The sequence below is a fragment of the Primulina huaijiensis genome, chromosome 7 (assembly GCF_012295235.1).
Source record: "Primulina huaijiensis isolate GDHJ02 chromosome 7, ASM1229523v2, whole genome shotgun sequence".
In the NCBI taxonomy this organism is placed as follows: Eukaryota; Viridiplantae; Streptophyta; class Magnoliopsida; order Lamiales; family Gesneriaceae; genus Primulina; species Primulina huaijiensis.
The window spans coordinates 18,025,256-18,049,599 of NC_133312.1; the positions used below are offsets into that span (position 1 = coordinate 18,025,256).

The 24,344-nt window shown below is 35.5% G+C and overlaps 3 protein-coding genes across 10 annotated transcripts; 2 read left to right on the forward strand and 1 right to left on the reverse strand.

The window, feature by feature from the left end:
- The first annotated feature begins 348 nt into the window (after positions 1-348).
- LOC140980200 (C2 domain-containing protein At1g53590-like) lies at positions 349-9,737 on the forward strand. 2 transcript variants are annotated; one of them, XM_073445910.1, is made up of 12 exons: positions 349-655; positions 755-829; positions 1,142-1,285; positions 1,460-1,555; positions 1,657-1,788; positions 2,207-2,359; positions 2,520-2,561; positions 2,672-2,720; positions 3,819-3,911; positions 3,980-4,163; positions 7,902-8,025; positions 8,454-9,737. In XM_073445910.1, exons 1-12 carry the CDS (start codon positions 527-529, stop codon positions 9,414-9,416), a joined length of 2,184 nt encoding a protein of 727 aa, XP_073302011.1. In that variant the 5' UTR covers positions 349-526; the 3' UTR covers positions 9,417-9,737. The 2 variants fall into 2 exon arrangements, with proteins under 2 accessions (XP_073302011.1, XP_073302012.1); XM_073445911.1 differs by having other exon boundaries at positions 491-655; positions 755-836.
- A 1,269-nt stretch (positions 9,738-11,006) lies between these two features.
- LOC140981429 (pentatricopeptide repeat-containing protein At1g53600, mitochondrial) lies at positions 11,007-14,405 on the forward strand. Of its 6 annotated transcripts, none has more exons than XM_073447828.1 (4): positions 11,007-13,491; positions 13,573-13,668; positions 13,767-13,877; positions 14,152-14,405. In XM_073447828.1, exon 1 carries the CDS (start codon positions 11,052-11,054, stop codon positions 13,251-13,253), a length of 2,202 nt encoding a protein of 733 aa, XP_073303929.1. In that variant the 5' UTR covers positions 11,007-11,051; the 3' UTR covers positions 13,254-13,491; positions 13,573-13,668; positions 13,767-13,877; positions 14,152-14,405. The 6 variants fall into 6 exon arrangements, with proteins under 6 accessions (XP_073303929.1, XP_073303928.1, XP_073303931.1 ...); XM_073447827.1 differs by having other exon boundaries at positions 13,573-13,657; XM_073447830.1 differs by having other exon boundaries at positions 13,593-13,668.
- A 1,298-nt stretch (positions 14,406-15,703) lies between these two features.
- On the reverse strand, positions 15,704-18,683 carry LOC140981394 (ultraviolet-B receptor UVR8). Of its 2 annotated transcripts, none has more exons than XM_073447783.1 (4): positions 18,332-18,683; positions 17,611-17,827; positions 16,697-17,015; positions 15,704-16,311 (listed from the first exon to the last, which is right to left on the reverse strand). In XM_073447783.1, exons 1-4 carry the CDS (start codon positions 18,643-18,645, stop codon positions 15,827-15,829), a joined length of 1,335 nt encoding a protein of 444 aa, XP_073303884.1. In that variant the 5' UTR covers positions 18,646-18,683; the 3' UTR covers positions 15,704-15,826. The 2 variants fall into 2 exon arrangements, with proteins under 2 accessions (XP_073303884.1, XP_073303882.1); XM_073447781.1 differs by having other exon boundaries at positions 15,704-16,389.
- Positions 18,684-24,344: the final 5,661 nt, after the last annotated feature.

The following is a 24,344-nucleotide window of genomic DNA, read 5'->3' on the forward strand; positions in this document are numbered from 1 at the left end:
TAAGAAATAGTGAGAGATTACACTGTAGTTTTGATATATAAAATTAAAAAATAAATAAAAAATAAAGAAAAAAAATAGCAAAGTAGGATTTGAACCTAGAACTTGATGCTTAGGAAAAAAAATCTATTCACTAAATTACATATGACTTACAATAAAATTTTAACATTTTATTTCTATATATATAATAATTAAAACATACAATAACATCAAAATTAATTATTATAAGAGTCTCAAATTTAATGATATTAGAAAGACCAAGAATAAAAATATACATACGAAAGCAAGAAAGTCTCTCTTTTCGGGCAGGAATAAACATCATCAGCAAAACTTCCAACTTGTGTCAGTTTCTCTCGGTACGTCATCGTTTTGAAATTCCAATCTCGTCGGTAATTGAGATGAGTCGTGTCGGTTGTGGGGTCAACGATTATTTGGAAGACTTTTCTAACTTGTATTTAACGCATCGACGGGATATCTGGATATGTACCCACGATTGATATGATTGAAGGGCATTGATTTCTGTAGAGAGATGGGTAGTATACTGGAGGCTGCGATACTGCATCATGTGTGCATTGTTTTGGTTCTGCTTTGGTTGCTTAATTCCTTCAACTGTTGCCACCCCGTTGCTTACTTTGTCTCCTTGATTTATTTGTATTTGGTAAGTTTGATTTGATTTGATTTGATTGATTGATTGATTAATCTTTGAGTTTTGTTGATTGTTTTTTTTTCTGAGTGATGGGTTGTTGTAATCGTGAAGGCTCATGAAGTATATGCGACCAAGTTGAGGAAGAAGTTGCAGTTTGAGGAGAAGAGAGAGTCTAATCAAAGACGGGTGAGACGTGAGTTTTATTTTGGTTATTTTTTTTCTTGATATACCTTTTTCGTTTTTGATCATTCGTGTCCGACTTTAGTTGAGCACTGGTAATGGAAAACTAATTGAAGAGTGTTTTCGTGGACCGAAAAAAATTTCTACCTTTTTTACACACTTCGTGTGATGTAAGACTTTAATTCCTCTTTGTGGGCAATTTTTTTTTTTTTTTTTTTTTTTTTTTTTTTTTTTTTTTTTTTNGTTGAATTAAGATTTCTTTCATTTATTTAAATGATGTAATGTTCCAAATCTGTTTAACTTTATTTTGTTCTCTAGGTGCTCGTGGAATCTGAAACTGTAAGATGGTTGAACCATGCTATCGAAAAGATGTGGTCTCTCTGCATGGAGCAGATAGTTTCTCAGAAAATTCTTCTCCCAATGGTTCCATGGTTCTTGCAAAAATATAAACCTTGGACGGTGGTATGGCTTAGTTGAATCCACCTCCCTTTGCTGATTGTATGATTTCGAAATGCATTTGTCGTCATATCTATAAATGGATTTATTAATTGGTTGAAAGTGGGGGACTTGGTTTGCGGTTGCACCAGAGTTTGCACCGTTGGTGATCTCTAATTCCCAGTCTTGGTTCGTATGCAGAAAGATGCGGAGGTTCAGCATCTCTACTTGGGGAGATCCCCGCCCATGTTCACTGAAATTCGGGTTCTTCGACAAACCAATGATGATGATCACTTGGTTAGTGAGACTGTCTTGAAATGGTACTCTGTGCATATTAATCGGCATTGTTACTGTACAAATAAAATATTGAGTTGATCTTCATCACGAATCCTCGTCAGGTTATGGAACTGGGAATGAATTTCCGCACGGCTGATGATATGAGTGCAATACTTGGTGTCAAATTGAGGAAAAGATTAGGTTTTGGAATGCCGGTTAAATTGCATTTATTGGGCATGCATGTTGAAGGGAAGGTAAGTGATAGTTACGTGATGCTGATCTCTAAGCAGATCGTCAGTTTTTAGTTTCTCATTTGAAGTGTTTATGGGTGGTCGTCTATCATAAAGTTTTGTGAAAGTGTTGCTTATGAGGTTGGTTGAATTTTTTTTAGTTTGATGTATCATCCTTATTTTTTTAGCTTTACTCAAATTTAGGCTAATAATGTTGCTGAAGGCTCATTTCATTCTACACTGCCAAAAAAATAAAAAAAATACATCATTTTCTGCACTCTAGCCTGGCTAATTTTGAAAATTTCTTACTATCCAATTAGCTATAATGAGATATCAAACACACATATTATCTTCTTTTATCTAGCAAATGTGAACCAATACTTGGTTTCATTACCAATTGAATGCCTGTCAATATAAGAGCTAAACTCTTACTTTCTTTCAGGTGTTGGTTGGCATAAAGTTCATTCGGAAGTGGCCATTTATTAGTCGTTTGCGTGTATGTTTTACTGGTCCACCATATTTTCAGATGACAGTGAAGCCTATTTTCACTCATGGCCTAGATGTAACAGAACTCCCAGGCATTGCTGGGTGGATAGTAAGCGCAGTCACTTGTTGTTCTTTCTCTGTTTCTCCCAGCACATATGAAATTCCTGCTTACAAGAATAAATGGAACTTAAAAAGAAGAAAGGCAGACAACAACTCTTCACTTTTCTAAACGTCTTTCTAACTATATACGAATATTCTTTATTCTCTAGGATAATCTTCTGGCCCTTGTGTTTGAGCAAACACTGGTGGAGGTGAGATGATTATCTTTGATGCTTTTACACATTATATCCATCCATATGCACTTCAGTTGGCATAAGTGTTCCATAAATTGTTATACTAAACAATTATTATGATTCCGCAGCCCAACATGTTGGTAGTTGATGTTGAAAAATTTGTTTCACCAGAACCAGGTATTGCTTATTCTAACTTTGTGATGAAGTTTTGCTGTTGTTGCTGAAGTTGGTGTTTGTATTTTTTTTGGTCTGGTTAGCTATAATTTTTAAGCCTAATAACGTGTTATCATTCTGCATCAAGTTCTATTGGTGGGATATTTATCCTCTAGAGTCGAAGTATGTCTTTATACAGCAAATCAAGAAGAAAAGAGGTCCTCTTGATAGAACCTTAGCATCCATTTTTTACTGTGTGCTGTTACTTGAAACTAGAAAGACCGATTAAATAGAAAGAATTAAGACAGAATTGTTTAATTTGAAGAAGATTGGAAATCAGGACTTGGTTAAGTAGTCCTTGAAAGATATATTTGTCATTAGTCATTACTAGGCTAAATCTATAATGGAAAGGATGACGGAAGCTCCCACATTACATGTTATGAAGAAATAATTTGTTGTTAAAACTCTTCTACTGACGCCTAATGGTAATTTACTATATTAAAATTATAAAAAATTCCTAGCTCTAATTAAGTAGTTGTTACTTTCTGATGAAATTTTGGATTGTGTCTTATTTCTTTGAACTAACTAATATATCCACTGTGGTTCATATCTCAGTAAGGCAACCAGAAGTTTTTTGAAGTTTGAACCTAGATATTGGGCAACGAAGAAAAAATTCGTTAATTTTTTGCAAGAGCTATGTATACGGGAACTGTGTGTGCCTCAGAAAGAGTTCTATCACATGACGTTGAACTGAAAAACAAACCTAACCAGATGTGCAATAATATTTTTTCATATTGATGACATGTGAATCACTTCCTATTTGCTCCACTCATGAGGTTTTTTGAAGCATTGGGAAGTTTTTTTTGTATATCAGATGTTTTTACTGTAATTTTAGTGAGAGCTATGTATATACTTTTGGACAGGAAGCCTAATTGATGTCTAAATACATAATTGGTGATATATGGACATATAGATCCTCTACTTTATTAAGTGGAGTAATTATGTACCAATTGGGGGGGATTGGTTAAATGGAGCATCAACGTGGAATCAAACATAAAAGGATTTCCTGTTTTTCCTTTTTGAGTTACATTTATTCTCACCATTGTAATGACCGCACATCAGATAATTGGTTTTCCATGGACGTCAAGGATCCTGTTGGCCATGTTAAAGTTGAAGTACTCGAAGGGGCTGATATGAATCCATCGGACTTGAATGGTTAGTTTGAATATACTTTTAACATCATGCACTTGATTCACTGGATTATAACTAGTACTGATTCTCAGGTTTGGCTGATCCATATGTGAAAGGTCGTTTAGGACCTTATAGATTTCTTTCTAAGACAAAGAAGAAAACTTTGGCTCCAAAATGGCAGGAAGAGTTCAAGATTCCTATTGTTACATGGGAATCACAAAATATGCTCTCTCTTGAAGTTCGTGACAAGGATCATATATTTGATGACATGATGGGGTGCGTACTTCCCTCTTTCTGTATTTATTCTACTGAACTGTGGTGGCCATTATCTTAGATGCTTTATTTTTTGCATAATTTTAATATTTCAAAAAATAATATAATCATACTTGCCTTCCCTGTTGATCTATTGTTTAAATCATGTGTATTTTTCTTTCTTTCTTTCTTATTGTTTTTGGTGAGAATTTGGAATTGTTTTCCTGTTTAGCCAGTTGGTTGTAGATGTGCAGCAGATATCATATTTCTGAGCTCATGCTTATTACTGAGGTGTTGAGGCATTCTTTATGAAAACTCGGGATATTTTAACAGAATGATAAATACTTGTTTCAGCTGTGTAATTGTTCAACCCAAGTAACGACGCGTAAGCTTTAGCTTTTATTTAAGTCGAAGAAAGAAGCAATCATACCCCTTAAACTTGATTTCTCTAGTGTGGTTTCTTCTTATTTAGTAATAGAAGGATAAAGCGCTACAATACTGAGTCGTACGGGAAGTCAATTGTATTAGATTTATGGAAGTTCTTTAGAAGAATGGAGGTGCTTTCTTTGCCATATTATTTTTTATTGTTACTGGTCGATAGTTTCTCGGGTGGAAATTCAGTGATCTGCCCGTGTCTAGCAGTCTTCCAATTTGGATCCTGGAGAGCCTCTTGGATTTTTGATGGAATCTGAATCTGGTCTAAATTTGACACAAAAGCTCAATATACAGGTGATAAATGATGATGAGAGACAAGTTACAAATAGGATGTTGAGTACAGGTTCTAACGCCTTTTCTCAATGCACTAGGTCTGTCATCGTGAACAATATGTTCAACTATGGGAAAGTAGAAGAAATAGTATCTTGATCATTTTCGAAAGTATCTGGCTGCGGAGAAGTGCTCTTGATTGGCTGATCCTGTACCGTGGCATGTTGGCTCTCAAGTTGAGGGTGAGTTCTCCAAGAGTAGACACGGGGGCATCACATCAGGGAGAACTGGTTCAGGTTCATTGTTGGGTGATGGAATAGGAGGAGGCTTAGAATAGGAGGAGGCTTAGAAACATTTGGTGGAACGGTGTGAGACGTAGTTGGCGAAATTATAGATGGACCGCAATTCGGAGATTCTTCCAGATTCTCCCCCTGAATCGAGGAATTGGGAAAAAAATGGTTCATATTCTAGGAATGTCACATCCATGGAGGTGTAGAATTTTCGTGACACGGGAGAATAGTATTTGTAAACTTTTTGGTTCGACCAAGAAAGATACATTTTATGGCCCAAGGTTCAAGCTTACCTCTATTTTGGTATTGAATATGGACGAATGCTAAACAACCAAAAGTTTTGAGGGAGATGTGGTGTAGAAGGTGAGAATGTGGGTAGAATTCCAAGAAGGCTTGGATTCGGGTTTTGTAGTTGAGGACACGAGACGACATTCTGTTAACGAGATATGTTACAATAAGAACCGCATCACCCCATAAATGGGGTGGGACATTTTTAGTAAACAATAAGTATCGAGTGACTTCTAGTAAGTGATGTTTTTTTCTTTTAGATAGACCATTTTGCTGAGATATGTCAACACAGAAACTATGGTGAACAACTCCTTGGGCTACTAGGTAATCACCCAAGATTGAGTTGAAGCAATCTTTGGCTAGATCGGTACGTAGGACCTTAATTTTGGTGGAGAATTGGGTTTATATCATTGTATTGAGTTGTTTAAAAATGTTAGGTATTTCAGTTGTCTTTCTTAAAAAATACCCATGAGAGACGCGCATGATCGTCCACAAACAATAAAAACCAGTGCATCCATGTGATATTTTTAACATTCGATAGACAAATATCATTGTGTACGAGGGAAAAAGAATGTGATGGCGCGTAAGGTTGAGATGTAATTGTACTTCGTTTATGTTTGGAAATTTGACAAATATCATAATGAAGATTTTTGGAATATTTATTATTAAATAAAAAAGAAACAACTTTTCCAAATACACGAAATTGGGATGACCCAGACGATTATGGTATAACAAGATGTCATTCATTTTATTAACGATAAATGAATTAGAATACGACGAAAGAGTTGTGTTTAGTGTCATACTTCTCGAAAGATCCTTCATCTTGAAAAGGTACAAACCCACACAAAGATCAGCACTGTCAATAGTTCTTCCCGATGCCAGTACTTGAAATACACATGTATTGGCAAAAATTAGTAGTGCACATCATATCACCGTTCAATTTACTCACCGAAAGTAAATTGCAAGTCAAACCAGGTACATCTGAGCGTAAAGAAATATCAGGAGATACTGGACTAATCCGGAACCTAATACCTTGGAGCAAGATCTATTGGCAATACGAACCGTGTTCAAACTATGACAGGCATATAAGATTTGAACAACGAAAAATTTCCGGTCATATGATCTGATGTGCTGGAGTCAATAATCCATGAGATTGAAAAGTTGTGACGGCAGAAGTATGCGAATGAAAAATCACCTCTATGTGCAGCAATACTTGTGCCAATAATAGACAGGTTTGATGGTGAATTGGCCGGACTAAACAATTTTTTAATAATCTCCAACAGAGGTGCACTAAACGGAGCTGGTTCTCACGGGGTAGCTGTAGCAATGGAATTTGCACGCCTTTCTCGAGCAGGCTTCCAGTCGGCAGTTTTCCCGTGTATTTTCCAACACGTCTCCAAGGAATGATTAGGTTTTTCACACCACAATCGTCCCTGACGCAGCTTGCCATTGTTTGGGAGGCATATTGTGAATCGCACATGCTGTTTGGAGTTCCAAGCATGACTTTACGCTGGCTCTCTTCCTGGCGTACTTCAGAAAATACAGCCTGAGGACTGGGTCAGAGGATTGTGGATCCGGTGGCTGATTTGGAGGATCTGATAGTGGTAGAAGAACCATCGGAAAAGGTCGTCCCCGGAGAGGCCATGCCGTATCTGGTCATTGGCTGTTATGTTTCTGATACCCCATGTTGCATGGATACGGGTACGAGTATCGTATCGAATACGATATGGATACGGCGATATGCCAGACTTTGAAAATATAAGACACGATACGGCTCGAACACGACAATGTATATGTAAATATATACAATGTACATATTCAGAGGTGTGATTGGAGAATAAAAAGAAAAAAATCCAATTTTTTGGTCGAAATGTATCTCCGCCGTGTCCATGCCGTATCCTAGTCGTGTCCAATACATATTTGACTGGCCAAACCTACAAAAAGTCAACGATACGGATTTTACCGTATCTAACACGCCTGTCAGTGTTTTATCCATATCCGCGTCTTATCCATGTCCGATACTTCAGGGAAGAAAAAATTAGGAGTATCCGTGTGCTACAGAACTGATACCATATTGTTATTGATCAAGATAGACATTGGAGGAGAAATCCTTTTTATTTCATGAAAAAAATGATAATGATATGGAAAATACAATCAGAATATATATAAATCCTACCTTCTCACCCCAATCTAGAAACAATCCTATCTATGCTAACTTTAAATTCAAATCAATTATCTACATTATAGATAAGTGCTGATCTAGTCTTCAACACTTTTTAATTTTTATCTCCCTCACCTCCTCATTTTTCAAAATATTTCCATGTTAGGTTTACGTGCTAGCTGTGATAGCTAAACCTCACTCTTTTTCATATCCTATTGGTCATTGTGTGCATCCTCAATTGTTTTGATAATGAGTACGACAAATGTATTGCTGCTGTTCTCATCGATCTTATCTTTCTCATTTTTCTTGACTACGTAGAGATTGTGAAGTAAATATCAATGAACTTAGGGATGGCCAGAGGCATGACATGTGGTTGCCTTTGAAGAACATTAAAATGGGAAGATTGCATCTCGCAATAACTGTGTCTGAAATCTGTGAAAAGGTATCTTTCATTGGTTCTGCATTCGTATTATAATTGGAAATTTTAAGATTCACTGGTTACTCTTTTAAAATCCAGTTTGTTTTCTTTTGATTTTCTCTCTGGTTCTATATCTTTAAAATGGAAGTTCATACATAGCATGAGTTTGTGGGATAGTAAATGTAAATGTATAATCGTTTTAGTTTCTAAACTTGTATGAATATTCTTGAATTCCCAATTATGGTGAGCCAACATGTGTTATTTTTTATGTAGTAATTGTATATTTGTTTATTTTCATGATAAATATTACATTAACATAAAGCTCGATTTGAATTAAATTGATATGATTGCTCGTTTTAAGGCCTTAGGAGTACTTAATTCAGTTATATATATTCTTAAAAACACACTTGGTATGAATTCTGAAATGCTGAAACTGTTTATAATTAAACCAGGTTGTAGGAGTTGCATGCGATACAGAAGGTCCTGATGGTGTTGTTGATAAGAGAATCTCCTTTGCAGCGGATTCTATTAAAAAAGGCTCTTTTTCATCATTGCCATCAGAAAAATCCCCAAAAGTACTCGCTGATGAGTTTGAGCCAATTAATATTGAAGGCTATCCAGAAACTGGGATCTGGATCCATCACCCTGGTAGTGAGGTTTTACAGGTTTGGGAACCAAGAAAGGGGAAGCTTCGACACCTTGACAGTCAACGTATTGAAGGGCAAGCTCGAGTTGATGGTGGTGATGCTTATCAAAGCTTGAAATCAACGGGGTCGAATGGTAGCCAGAATGATGGCACTAGCACAGATGAAAGTGTCGATACTAACAAGTCCCATTCAACCAATCCAGTTCGAAAGGGTCTTAGGAAGATTGGTTCGGTATTTCGTAGGAGTCCAAGAACCGAGGACAAACCAGTCTCTCTCGAGGTGCTAGACCCATCTCCACGCTATAACATTACGGAATCACATGACAAGAAAGTTGGGGTCAGGCTTGTTGTAGATGACGCCTTTGTTGCTTCATCTGCAAAGACTCCAAAAGGTGAGAATTCACAAGAACACTGTGAGATCGAAAGTCCAAATCAAGGGCATATAAAGGATAGGGCCAAGAGTATTCTGAAACATGCTGGTCATGGATTAAAGCGTGGCTTTTCGAGGAAAGCATCGAGAAAGTACAAAGCTGAGTCGGGATTGTCGCCCACTGGAAAAAACGACAGTTTGGATCAGTCGTCATCTGATGACGAGTCTCGTACATTGTCAGCTGATGTTCCACTTCCAGAATCTGTTTTTGTGGGTTCAGATGTTTCTAGTCCAGCATCAAATACCGGCAATAATTCTTTCAAGTCAAATGACCCAGTAGTTGAGAAGGCAACCCTCTCTGGTATTCGTGATTCAAATCCCCCGAAAACAGAATTTTGATCGATAGGACGTGCCGCCGAAGTTCATACAGAATCTGTCAGATTGCCCGTCTGAATTTCTTGTTTTATTTTCTCATAGAAGATGATCCAAGTTTGTCATATGTGTGAGTTTTTTATACCTTGTTTCTTCTGATGGTTTTCTTTCAATAATAATCTTTGCTCATGTAGAGGTTCGTGAATATATAAATATTTGGGGTGTCCATGTACATTTAGGGACCAATATATTAGTACATCTTAAAAATTTTACCAAACAATCTTGTTATATTTCACATTTTCTTTACGTATACAGAAGATTCCTTTCTTTCAACAAGTTAATTTTATAGATGGTTTGTTATCTTTGATTCTTAATTGCAGATGAGTATCCTTATTAAGATAGCACGGCTTTGTATGTTAGTCTTCTTCTCATCTATGCAATCTGTATATTATTAAGGTTGACGTTAAGTGTATAAGTGAACCAAATTCGAAGCTTAAAAATTTTAAAATGTTTTTCTCGAATTTGGTTCGAATTAAAGCTTAAGTTCGGTTTGAACATATTCGTGAAATATTCGAACTATTACTCTAAAATAAGTACTTGAAAAGTTCGAATTATTTGTTTAATATATAATTAATTATATTATAAAATATTAAAATCACAAGCGACTCGGGAACTATTGAATAAAATAATTTGGGTTTGAGTTTGGATTAAAAAAAAAAGTTGAACATGTTCGAGTTCAGCTCGAATGGGAATCAAATATTTTCGAGTCAACTCGAAAAATTCGTAAAAGAGTTCGATTCGTTTACTCTTTTACTCCCTCGATAGGTTTAGATTAAGTAATTATGATGTCATGATGAATATATATTATTATCTTATTAAGGTTGAATAGGCTAAAATAACTAATTTTGATTCATTGATAATTTTTAAAATATATCAAAAAATTCCCATGTTGATTTATTAAAAATGCTCCGTTTTTATTTAATAACAATATTAATAAACATATTTTAGCAAAATTTTAATTTATTTATAATTAACATGACTTATCAAAATGTTTCGAATTATTAAAAATATTTATTGATACTTTTAAATTTTCACATGACTATACCTTACCAAATAAAAAAATACGAAAACAACAAAACCATCATATTTAAATATTGTACACGCACACAAATATACGTATTATTGATTTTTCTATTCATGAAATTGAAATATAAAAAATAAGAATATTTAACCCAATGAATACAATATTTGAAATTCTTATATACATAGTCTATTATCTAATATCTTGTTTTCTTTTCATTTATGTTTATGAATTTTATGAGATGAATTTTTGATCCGATTCAATTCATAAGAATATTATTTTGTATGTTAAATTTTTTTTTCTTATTGATTATAAGAGTAGGTCTCTTGTGAGACGATCTCACGAATCTTTATCTGTGAGACATGTCAACCCTACCGATATACACAATAAAAAATAATACTCTTAGGATAAAAAATAATATTTTTTCATGGATAAGTCAAATAAGAGATCTGTCTCACAAAATATAAATATGTAAAATTTAAATTTTGTTTTCGAATTAAGACCCTACATTTGTACTGTCATATAATGAAAATTGTTCAAAAAATCCCGTCTCTTTATTATGGAAAACAAACAAGGGAAGCATGGTAGTGTGCATGAAACCAAATCCCATGCTTTATTTCCATAGATCTCTCTGTTTACTCACTATAACCACTTTGCCAGAAATTAATCTCAACCTCTATTCGACTTTCTCTACTCGAGCTCTCTCTAAACAGCCTACCAGAACCAGCAAGTTTGTCGTTTACTGCAACACCCAGATAACGAAACATGGCCAGAACGGCGACATCTTTGAGGCGGAGTCGATATTCCATCGCATGCCTGCAAAAAATGTGGTTTCTTACACCGCTTTGCTTTCAGCTTATGCGAACAACGGTAAAATCACCGACGCCCGGTGGGTGTTTGATGAAATGCCCCATAGAACTGTTGCCGCATGGAATGCGATGATAACTGCGTATGTGAGGAATGTGAAAGGATTTAATGGGATTGAAGAGGCCTATAGATTGTTTTTGCGGATGCCAAATAGAAACGCGGTGTCTTATGCTGTGATGATCAAAGGTTTTGTCAAGGCAGGTAAGTTGGACGAGGCTGGAAGGTTGTATGGCGAGACACCAAGAAGTTATCAGGATCCGTTTTGCTCCAACGTTATGATAAATGGATTTTTGAAAAGTGGGAAGTTGAAGGAGGCTGTCAAAATTTTTAAGGGTATGTCGGAGAAGAATGCCGTGACTTGGAGCTCAATGGTGGATGGTTATTGCAAGAATGGTAGAGTTGGTGCGGCCAAAAAATTGTTTGATTTGGTGGAAGAATGTAGAAATGAGTTTACTTGGTGTGCGATGATCGATGGATATATGAAAGCGGGATGTTTTGAGGACGGTTTTGAATTGTTCTTGCGAATGAGAAGGGAAGATAACGTGGGAGTTGAGCCTACTGTTGTGACAGTAGTTTTTGAGTCTTGCGGCAAAATGAATAGATTCAGAGAAGGATGTCAATTGCATGGGTTGTTCAGCCGTTTGGGATTTGAGTTTGATGTGTTCTTGGGCAATTCTATTCTGACAATGTATACGAGATTGGGTTGTATGGGTGCCGCAAGAAAAATGTTTGTTACAATGAATAAAAGAGATGTGGTTTCCTGGAATTCTCTTCTTTACGGTTATGTTCAAGCTGGAAGACTTGAAGAGGCTTGTGAAATTTTTGAGAAGGCAGATGTCAAAGATTCAGTCACTTGGACGACCATGATTACAGGATTCTCTAGTAAAGGTTTAATGGAAAAATGCATTGATTTATTCAATAAGATGCCTGAGTGGGATGATGTTGCTTGGACTGCTATTATTTCAGGATTTGTTCATAATGGAAAACATGAAGAGGCTATCTGTTGGTTCATTCAGATGCTTAGGACTGCTGTAAGGCCAAATTCTCTTACTTTGAGTAGCTTACTTTGTGCTTCAGCTGGTTTAGCATATTTGAACCACGGTCTGCAAATGCATGCTCTTACCTTTAAAATGAATATGGAACATGATTTGTCTATCCAAAACTCTCTTGCCTCAATGTATTCAAGATGTGGAAGCATAAATGATGCCTACTTGATATTCAAATCCATTACTGCACCCAACATTGTTTCATTCAATTCTATGATAAACGGATTTGCCCATAACGGATATGGAGAAGAAGCATTCGAGTTATTTAGGCAATTGATTGATGATGAGCTGAAGCCTAATGAAGTTACATTACTTGGTGTTTTGTCTGCTTGTACCCATATGGGACTTGTAGATGAGGGATGGGAGTACTTCAGATCTATGAGCACGTTCTATGGGATGACTCCAGGTCCTGATCATTATGCTTGCATGGTTGATCTCCTTGGCAGAGCTGGGTTACTTGATGAAGCCATAAAACTGATAAAGTCAATGCCATTCAAGGCACATTCAGGAATATGGGGGGCCCTTCTTGGTGCTAGCAGGACTCACCTACGTATTGATCTTGCAAACCTGGCAGCCCAGCGCATTTTAGAACTTGAACCAAATAATGTGGTTCCATATGTGGTATTGTCAGATATTTATAGCATTTTAGGGAAGAGGAGGGAGGAAGAACAGATGAGATTGTCCAAAAGATTAAGTGGCATAAAAAAAAGTCCGGGTTACAGTTGGATTACTGTGAAGGATAAGGTTAAGTTGTTCCTTTCAGGAGATATCTCTGATGTATATTTTGAACACATGAAAGCCACATTGAGGACATTTCTGTCTGAGACCACACAACTACATAGTCTTCACACTGATTGGATTCCACCATAAAAATTCAGATTCCTGAAAGTACTTGCATTGTCTTGATTATTATCGGTGTCCTGTGGTTCTCAGTTACTCATCAAACGTCACTCAGTTACTATCTTTAAGTTCAATTCATAAATGGTGGACTACTGATAAAGAATCGATTCCAAACCACCATGCTAGCAGATGAAAACTAAAACCTGCTTTTCTTCTCTCCAGCACTCCTGTGAGGAGTAGTAGTCTTGGTTAGGACGGGTTAATCCCAGTAAGTACCACATGTGTTTACAGGAGCTAAAACCATTCCTTAATGTGTCTGAGGCATTGTCCTTTACCCTTTTTAATGCAGTTGTGTTACATGGTATTCAGCTGTAGGAGGAGAGGAACTTATTCAGATGATCATCTTCCATTTGTTTGTAGATCTGCTATTTGAGGTCACTTTAAGGTTGCTGTCTCCATCTGTCATTCAATATTTAATTGATCTGAATATCTTTTGATATTAAGTTGAACTGCTTCTGAATTGTTACCAATTTTCTGTTTCAGAGACATTTTTGTTCCTCCTGAATCCATCGTCAGATAGATAACACTTGTTGAGTGAACGAAGTGGTATCTCATCAATAAACCTGATGGAGAAAGGCTGTTGCTGGGCTAGAGGTTTGGTATGCTTACTCTTCTGCTATTTCTAATCGCATATGTCTTATTTCAGCACTTTTAAGTTGAAAAAACAAGTCTATTGGGACAACAATCTTTGCCTAACTAATAACAACGCACCAAGCTTCTAAAGATCGGACTTTGCCTTGTAAGTTGAACTGCTTCTGATAGAAAAGCATGGAAAATGCAAACGCATTTTAATCATTTGTGGTTTTGAAATATTTCAGCACATAAAAAATGGAGCATAATGTTTTATCTTTAACCTTTTGCTCCATAGGTACCCATTTATGCAGAACAACTGAGCTATTGTTGGATCTGAAAATTTCCTCTCGAGGATCAGTATTTTCCCGGGAGCATCTCTTCCTTGCTAACCGGTGTTAAGACTGATAAACTCACCAGAATTTACTTGCTATTGCATTCTGAAACATGTTTATCTTGGCTCGTGTAATGTGTAATCTATACAAGCCATGAAAAAGTGCATAAAGAATAGCACTTGGTTGCATTTGGATTGAAATCCATTATTTCGAATTTATTTTCATTGTTAATTAACTTAAGTAGAAGAAACTCAAATCCTCTTTTTACTTAATACACTGTAATTATATTAATCACAGTATATTTCAAATGACTCCAATATTATAAAGATTTGAAATCTATTGAGATTGATATAATTGTATTGTAAATTGATAGGTAGATGGACTTGAATTTCTTATGCATTTTATCTAATAAATGAAAATATATTTAAATCTATGGACTTCAAATCTTTAATTCAAACACAATTTTTTTCAAATCTTTTCATTCAAAAACAATTTTAGTGACATGTATTTTTGGTCTTGTATATCTGATTTTTTTTGAAATTTTGGTCATCTAATTATCGAATTTAAGATTAGATCCAATATCTTCCAATTTGGCAAATTCAATCATTTTTTAATCTGATGTGTCATCATAAACGTCAATGTCGCATTGTATCAAATCAGTTTCACGTCGGAAAAAAAATTAAAATAGTCAAAAAATAAAAATAACTAGCTAAAACTGAAATTTGACAATATAAATGATCAAAATAAAAAAAATTAATATATAAAATCAAAAATGCAGTTTTTCGTAACACTTATTTATCCATAAACTTTTCCAAATAGACAACGTGTGATTATGTTTATATTGTTATCGTTCTTTTTATGAAAAAAAATGTGGATTTTATCAATACTATTTTTTGCTTGGATAGATCGTAGGTATGACAATTTTCCCACAAGAAAAACCCGAAATATGGTGGACTTGGGGATTTGAAATCTTCGAAGTAAATTGAGGACGAATATGAGAATGTTATCCTCATTTTTGAACTCATCCCGAGTCACCCAATAATAACATTCAAAGTTTGTATTGATCAAGTAATATTAGTATTTATATATGTAATTAAAATATTTTATCAATATTCTTCAAGTGTGAAGACCTTTTTTGATCAATTCAACCGACATTTGAAACGGTGATAAGGATAATTATTTAATTCAAGTTAGGTCAAACATGATGATGACAAATTTTACCATTTTTAGATTATTTGAAGTAAGGAATATTTAATGTCCGCAAAATCGAGATTAGAATTTTCAAGCCAATTAGATAAAACCGGATATGGTGGTCCGATGAGTACTTGATCCACGCAATGATTAAATGAAGAATCCCCCATTAGAAAAATGAAAATTTCCACTCCGTTGCCATATCTAATAGAGCGTGAAACATTCGTTGACGAATAATTTTTTTATTTTCAAGATCGTTAATTATCAAAATTAAAACCGCTTTTTATTTTTAAGTCTTACCAAGTTAAATTCAAAATAGAAAATATTTAATTTGGTTGGTTTTAGTAATTATTTTGACAACAAATGATTACATCCCAAGACTAAAAGACTACGTGGACCAATGTATTATGAGAGACGTGAAAATAGTGAGCAAATAGATTGCATCTATTATTCAGCAACCAGAACAAGATTATGATCAAAACCTGCCACAGCTCCCAACACCTGAAAACCTTTCAAACTTTCAACCAACATAGGTTCAAATTCATCGGCAGAGCTCCCCAGTCCGAGTCTACCATTTCTGCCACATCCCCAACTCCAGACCTCTTGCTTGGCTGTGCTTGCTATAGAATGCACCCGTCCTCCAGAAACCAAAATTGGCTTTTCACCAACCAAAGTCTCAACCACCATCGGTACATTCTCTGACCCTTTCCTCCCAAGTTGACAATTTTGGTTCCAGCCCCATGTAACGACACTTGGTGCCTGTTTAGTTGCTTCTGATGATATATGTTCACAAATTGCCAATGAATGCCCAACTCCTGATGCTATACTGATAGGCCTGAGCTGAATGTCGACAGGATGTAATCCTAAATCACTTTTTTCTCTACCCAACTGACCATACACATTGCTTCCCCCGCTTAAAAGAGTACCATCACCTAAAACATTCACATATATTTTAGAGAACTGGAGTGAAATTAGCTTTATAGTCGTCATATTCACTGAGAATAGAGTTTCTGCCACCATATTAAAAACCATATATGAGTACGACAGTGCAACTCAAATTCTTTCTAAAAGATGTCACAGTGAAAGTACAATATATGATCATTGAGACATATGGACGGCCACACATAACAGTAATGATAATTGTTTCTCCCAACAGAAAGGGCATCAGAAGCCTTTCCAAAGTGCGTGTCAGTGATTACTTGCTGATGTACACAATCAGTGAATAATAAAATAATAAATAGCTCCTTTTCATGCAGTCGATCCATGTTTTTTCATGGTGATTTCAGGCATATGTAGTAGTTCATAACTAGGACTTACTGCAAAGTACTAAAGAATGATCAAGGCCACATGCTACATCAGCAACATCTACATTCTGCAAATCTTCAACCAAAGTAGGTTCCCATATGATTGGCATATCATCTTCCTTCTCTATTGCCTCTAAGACCAATTTCTCAGCAGCTTCAAACATCGATTTTGAATCTTTGTTTGTTGATTTTATTTTATCAGCAATCAAATCTAGAGGAGAGGCCTCTAAAGTTTTTCCAATGTTCCCCATTCTACCATCCGCATAATAACCCCAGCCATATAGTTTTCCATCTTTTGTTAGTGCAAGGGCATGGCCCCAACCTAGCGAAACCTGACAATTCATATATATATGAGAGGCATCACTTACCAGTATCCATATAGCAGTCAACCACATCAAATAAAAACAACAATCGTATCAAAATAACATAAAATGAGTGCATTTGGATATGAAAACAAGTGTTTGGATGTGATTTGTTTGTTTGTTTCTGTTTTTTCTCTCCAAATAAATCTTTATAAAACTAGATGCTAAAACCCAGATATCTTGTTACTGGCCTTCTGGTTCTAGTTTAAAAATGCAAAAAAACTATTTCAGTACACCATCTAAATGCATAGCAGCATTTGGTTTTTCCAAAAACCACTTAAAAAGTCCGTTTAACAAAGCACATTTATAAGCCAAATGGTTTTGCATCCAAACTGGTCCAATATGTGTAACCATCTGTTTTTGCTCCCTCCACCCCAAACAACTATATTTTCTTGAACATAAAGCAAAACAAATGTTCCTCTCCCCGAATTTTTTATTCATTCAAACTGAAAAGTGGCTTCCAAGATGCTGTCTCGTATGCATGTTTAACTTGGGTAGCTGCAAAAAAACATCAAATATCTTTCAATCCTAAACCTTTTCTCCTTTAACATGATATTGAGACCACCTTAATTATCTCCTGATCCAAAAGTGCTTCAACTCTTGTCGGCAATACAGCCTCAGTGATATCTTTTCCGAGACCTAGCTGCCCACGCTTGGACTTTCCCCATACCCACAAAGAGCCATCATTTCCAATTGCAGAAGATACAACACCAGATGCAAATGCAGCTCGAACCCTCACTTCATTTAGTCCTTCCACTCTCCGTGGTTCATTCCAACTCTCTCTGAAAAAACAAATTCGAGATGTACATCATCAAAAACAACGACGAAAAATTGAATGATTGTTTTTCTTAGGCCCTGTTCATACAGATGGATTGGATTTGATAATGAATTTCGAATGAAACAGTTTGAAAATCAATTGATTTCAAACGACATCTCAAAAATATTCATATGCCCAAACAAGGCCTAAAGATTCTTTTATTTCAAAGATTAATTCTAAACTCTAGACGTATTTTGATAGTCTAACTTTAACTTACATAGTGAATCTAGAAGACGGATTTTAAATGTATGAAACTCTAATCTATTAATTGAAACACAGATTTTAGACAAGGCAAATCGCGGAGCATATTATCATAAAGCAAACATCATCTGGCATTGCAGAATTCCAGTTCTTAATCTTTCACAATTATTTCCGAAACGCATACTAATAACCCACGTTAACTCGTACATGATACAGCAAAATCCAACAAATGCAAAAATTGAAATGAGAATCTAAAGTGGGAGCACACCTAGAAGAAAGCGTGCCGCGGCCAAGCTGAGCTTCGGAATTGCGGCCCCATGCCCAGAGATGACCGAAAGAAGTGACGGCGAGGGAGTGGTAGTGACCGGCGGCGATGCTGGAGACATCGGGCGGGAGGCCAGAGACTGGAGTGGGCTCGAACGCGTCGAATCCCAGGCCCATTTTGGAAGCGGGCAAGCCCAGAGCACCCTGGGATCCGTCCCCGAAGCTCATCACCGTCGTCTTCGCGGACATCCATCTCCGGGTCAACCCGGTCAGGAGGTCCGATTGAGACCGACTCTGGATCTGGAGGAATCGTAGCATATAGTTGAGTTTCACAATTCCCGAGTTAGTATATATATTATTATATATACTCTGATAATTTGATTTAAAATAAAATTAATTAATTCAATAAATTAAAAAGTGTAAATTTTAAATGAAAACAGTAATAATAATTAGTAATTAAATGTAATTATTATGTCTTTCAATCATACTAGTACTTTTTTTTAAAAAAATATGATTATCATGTTAGGTTGTCTAGAGCATTATAATATTGTTTTAAATCTATATTTTGTAAATAAAAAAAAACATATTTATTATAAATGTGAATTTTACCATGATTATTATATTATCTCAATAGTTAATAAAAATTAAAGCTATATATTTCAATAATTTTAGTATTTTTTACTTCGTTGCTATCTTTATACAATTCATACTATTGACTACATATGTTTCTTTAGCAATTATCTCAAATAACACATAATCACTGATTTGAATTCACTATAATTTCTTTTATCTATTGATATTTATTGGTTGTAATTAAGGGTGTCAATTCGGGTGAGTTGTGTCGGGTTGATCAATAATATTATTCAAAACTTACAAAACCCGAACCCGAGTCAACCCGAAAACACTCAATCCGAACCCAAATCCGAGCCAACCCGATCAACCTGATTTCGAATTTTTTTTAAAGAAAAATAAATAAAATTCAAAAAAATTAATATTTTACTTTAAATACATAATAACAAAATCTCCTTGATATATATGATTTAAATTTGAAAGTCTAATTGTAGAAAAATAAAATATATTTACTCAATCAAATAAACAATTGTTTAGAAATAAAAAAATATTCAAAATAAATATTAAATTATGAAAATTTATGATATAAATATATAATAAATATTTTTTCAGACATACAATATATAAAAATGTAGGCAATACTTATTAATTATATTTTTTAAAAAAAATTTAAAATTTTCAGGTCAACCCGGGTTGACCTAAACCCAAACCAACCCAATTATTTTTTTCGGGTCAGCTATCGGGTCCAACCCGATTTGACCCGAACCTAAAACCTCAAGCCCAAACCTGATTTTTTTTGGGTTGAATCGTGTCTGATTGGTGGGTCGTGTCTGATTTTGACATCCCTAATTGTAATAGCTTAACATTGAATCATAGTGCATCAAAATAACATGAAATTTAGTTTAATAAAAGATCATTTTTACATGATATTATAACTTACAGGTATCAATATTGTTGAGAATAATATTTAGTCCTTATAGTTACCATTAAGATATTTTTTGTCTTTGTATCAAGAACCAACACTCAAGTCGTCATATTTTTTTTTACAGATTTTAAAACTTCAACATTTAATAATAAAATAAAATAACTATGATAGTATAAACTGTAATAGTCAAATCCATGATGGAATATGAGTTTATAGTTCTCAACAAATGTGCTGAAGAGGCTGAATGAATGAGTCAATTCTTAGAAGATGTTTCATGATGAGAAAAACATGTGTCGACTATATGTATACATTGTGATAGTCAATCTGTGATTGGAAGAGCACAAAACAATATGTATAATGGTAAGTCTAGGCATATACGTCGTAAACACAATACCATTAAACAACTATTTTCAACGGAGTTATCTCTTTTGACTACATAAAGTCAAAGGATAATGTAGCAGATCCGCTAACCAAATTATTGAACAAGGAGTTAGTTGCGAAGTCGTCAAAAAGAATGGGGCTTAGGCCTATAAAGTAAACTGATACGAAGGAAAACTCAATATACGCTGACTGGAGATCGCAAGAACTAGGTTCAATGGGATAACCTAATCGCACTAATTTTGAGAATCACTGTGGGCGTTATCTCTAGCTCATTCATATTACAGTGAATGTTGAGTATAAGCTTATGACTTTTAATGATTCTCATGAGATGCAATGTAGAATCACATATGTGAAAGAGAAGTGAGGCCGCTTCGAAGGAATTGCTAGGCTCAATTCTAGACCCTCTTCAAGAACCAGGAATGTGTTCACGATCAAAACGAACACAATCATGAGAATTTAATAGTATCAGGGAGAGTTTTGGGTGAAGTATATCCTAATTTACACAAACGGCTATACAGTTCAAAGACATCACATCTATTGTCAACCAGTGAAATAATGTGCTTTCACAAAAGAAAGCTCAAAAGGTAATACCTATCTATCATATGCAAAACTCAACTGTTGAACTTTGTAATAAAATTCTTTCGTATATCTTTCAATTTCCATGAATGTGGGATTGTTGGATTANAATTGAGTAATGATAGGTTTATACCACATAGGAAAATTAAGGTGGTATAAAAGAGCTTATTTTGTGTTACATTTTATGGAAGTGTAAGAATGATTGGTGAAGAGGCTCTCTCTCGCGCACGCCGGTGTAGGGGTGCAAATCAAGGGCCCGATTTGAACTGGAAAGACTTGAATTATGTGCAAGTGTGCGAGAGCGACCTGTATACGTCGAATGTCGGATCGATCAAGGGCAAAATCGCATAGCTAGGTTATGCCACTTTTTACATTTTTTCCCTCAGAAGAGACCTTCCACATGCCCTGTGAGACCTTTCACATGCTTGACCATTGGTGCTCCATCTGACTGGCTGTTTGTACTCCGGCTGCCTATTAATGGCAGCTTTTGGCCTTTCGTAAGGATGCTATCAGATTGAATAAATAGAGGATGTTCCAATCTTGAAAACAAACCAGAAAACAACTACTTTCTCCCTCGTTCTTGCATTCTACCTCCTGCTTGCTCCCTGCGCAAACTTGTGTTCCTGCATGTTCTGCTCATAGAGTTCATGTACTCTTTCGTTCACTAGTGTGATGATTTTTGCAACATCACTGTGGGTTTTTCCGTTGTATCCTGGGAAACAGCCGTCCGGTTAAATCCTCGAAACACATACCAGAGGGGACGATTATGTTTTAAGGAAACATGTACTTGCTATAGGCTTCGGTTTGGTTTTGTTCTTACATACACGATACTCATACTTTCAATAGTATACTCTTTCCGTTTATTGCCTTGACTTTACATTCTTGCTTCTATAACTCTGTGATTAGTAATTTCTCTAACAGTCTTAAAACATATTTAATCATTACATGGTTTCTTTCAGATATGGTCACTAAAACTAACGTGCAAAGGGAAACTGGTCATGTTGTCCCTACTATGACGCCTCAAGTCGTCCCTCACGTTACCCCACGTGCTGCTGTGATTGTTGTGACAGCCAGTCACGGTGAAAAACCTTAGAAGTTCATTGGTGTGGACTTCAAGAGATGGCAGCAGAAAATGCTACTTTATTTGACGACATTGAACCTGGCCAGATTCCTATCCGAGGATGCTCCTAAAATAAAAGAGGGTGAGGGAAATGTTGAATCCGTAAGTGCTTTGGAGGCATGTAATCATTCCAATTTCCTACGCCGAAATGTTGAATTCCAATTTCTTGTAAGCTGTTTTTTAGATTTTAAAATAGTAGATTCTAAGCCGGTTATCAGTCAAGTTCAAGAAATCCAAGTGATTCTTCACGAGATTCACGCTGAGGGGATGACTTTGAGCAAATCTTTCCAAGTGGCTGCTATTGTTGAGATGCTGCCACCAGCTTGGAATGATTTCAAAAACTATTTGAAACACAAGCATAAGAAGATGAATGTTGAAGAACTTATTGTTCGACTTTGCATTGAGGAAGACAACAAGAGTTTTAAAAGGCGTTGTTTTCTCCAGTTGATGCCAAGGTAAATGTTGTCAAGCATGGTCAAAGCTCGAAAAAGAGAGCATTTTCTTCTTCCAGAAAAAAGGTCAACGTCATACCCAAAGGAGGCATTTTAAAGAAGAAGCTCTTTGGAAAATGCTACAACTGTGATGGTATGGGTCACAAGGCCTCTGAGTGTAAGAAGCCGAAGAGAAACCGAGAGGCGAATGTGGTAGAGAACATTTCTTATGAGGTTTGAACATGAATCTTTGTGCTGTAATATTAGAAGTTAATCTGGTGGGTGGGTTCAAACCCAAGAGAGTGGTGGATCGACACTAGTGCCACTCGCTTGTTTGCTCGGACAAGGATATGTTTGCAAATCTTGAGGAATCTGAGAATGGGGAAAAACTATTAACGGGAAATTTCACTACTTCTGAAATCAAGGGTCAATGAAAAGTTGTTCTAAAGATAACGTCTGAAAAAAACCCGACTCTGAACAATGTGTTGTATGTACCAGACATCCGTAAGAACTTGGTGTCTGAGTCGCTTCTTAACAGGCATGGTTTCTGCATTGTCTTTGATTGAGATAATGTTATCTTGTCTAAAAATAGAATGTTTGTTTGCAAAAGTTATGTTTGTAATGGTCTATCCAAACTCAATGTAATGGCTATTAAGCATGTGATTAATAAAGTTAATACTTTTACTTGCTCGAGTCTTCTTGTTTGTGTCATGGTAGACTTGGACACATTAGTTATGATACAATTCGTAGAATAATTAACATGAAAATCATTCATCCATTCCAAATTGATAAACGACACAAAAGTGAAACTTGTGTGGAGGCAAAATTAACAAGATCATTTTTTTGAACAATTGAAAGAAATAGTGAACCACTTGATCTAATTCACAGTGATATGTGATTTAAAAGGTGTGCAAACATGTGGTGGAAATAAATACTTTATTGCTTTTGTTGAAGATAGCACAAAATTTTGTTATGTCTATCTTCTTAAAATTAAAGATGAAGCAATTGAAAAATTTGTCAACTACAAGAGTTAAGTTGAAAACCAACTTAGCAAAAAAATTAAGGTACTAAGAAGTGATCGTGGAGGTTAATGTGAATCACCATTTGCTGAGTTTTGTGCTCGACATAGTATCCAACACGAAAGAACTGCACCTTATTCACCTCAGAAAAATTGCATTGTAGAGAGAAAGAATCGCTACCTTAAAAGAAATGATGAAAGTATTGTTATTAAGTTCTGGTTTACAACAGAACATGTGGGGGGGAAGCTGTTCTAGCAGAAAATTTCCTTTTAAATAAGGTGTCCCGAAAGAAGTAAGATAAAAGTCTATATGAGTTATGGAAAAGAAAAATTCCTTCCTACCAATACTTGCGAGGGTGGGGGTTTCTTGCCAATGTAGCAGTACCCACTCCGAAGAAAATAAAGATAGGACCAAAAACTATTATTGCATTTTCATTGGATATGCTCAAAATAGTAGCGCTTATCGCTTTCTTATACATGAATCTCAAATACCTTATATGAGAATTAGTGGATCTTCATCCGGGAAGCAAACCACTAGGTTGTAAATGCATTTTCAAACAGAAAATAAAATCAGATAGAATTATAGATAAGTATAAAGCCAGATTGGTAATCAAGGGTTATCATCAACGTGAAGGGCTTTATTACTTTGACACTTATTCTCCTGTAACGAGAATAACCTCTATTCCCGTGATACTTGTAATTGCTGCCTTCCGGATTTTTGAAGTACACCAAATGGATGTAAATACAGCTTTTTTACATAGAGATTTAGAATAGGAAATTTACATGGAACAACCTGGGAGATTTTCTGCAACAGGTGCAAGAAAATATGGTTTGTAAACTAGTAAAGTATCTATATGGCTTAAAAAAAATACCAATGCAATGACACAAAAAAATTGATAAATTCATGATAGAAAGTGAATTTAATTCAGGTGAATGCGACAAATGTGTATACGTAAAGAATATTGGAAATGGTTATGTCATTTTATGTCTTTACAT

Coding starts and splice junctions, on each gene's coding strand:
- LOC140980200 (XM_073445910.1), top strand. CDS start 527: ATGGGTAGTATACTGGAGGCTGCGATACTGCATCATGTGTGCATTGTT. Junction 830..1,141: donor GAGAGTCTAATCAAAGACGG/GTGAGACGTGAG, acceptor TTTGTTCTCTAG/GTGCTCGTGGAATCTGAAAC. Junction 1,286..1,459: donor AATATAAACCTTGGACGGTG/GTATGGCTTAGT, acceptor GTTCGTATGCAG/AAAGATGCGGAGGTTCAGCA.
- LOC140981429 (XM_073447826.1), top strand. CDS start 11,052: ATGGTAGTGTGCATGAAACCAAATCCCATGCTTTATTTCCATAGATCT.
- LOC140981394 (XM_073447781.1), bottom strand. CDS start 18,645: ATGCTACGATTCCTCCAGATCCAGAGTCGGTCTCAATCGGACCTCCTG. Junction 17,016..17,610: donor TGGATCAGGAGATAATTAAG/GTGGTCTCAATA, acceptor ATGAATTGTCAG/GTTTCGCTAGGTTGGGGCCA. Junction 16,390..16,696: donor TCATTCTTTAGTACTTTGCA/GTAAGTCCTAGT, acceptor ATATGGTGGCAG/AAACTCTATTCTCAGTGAAT.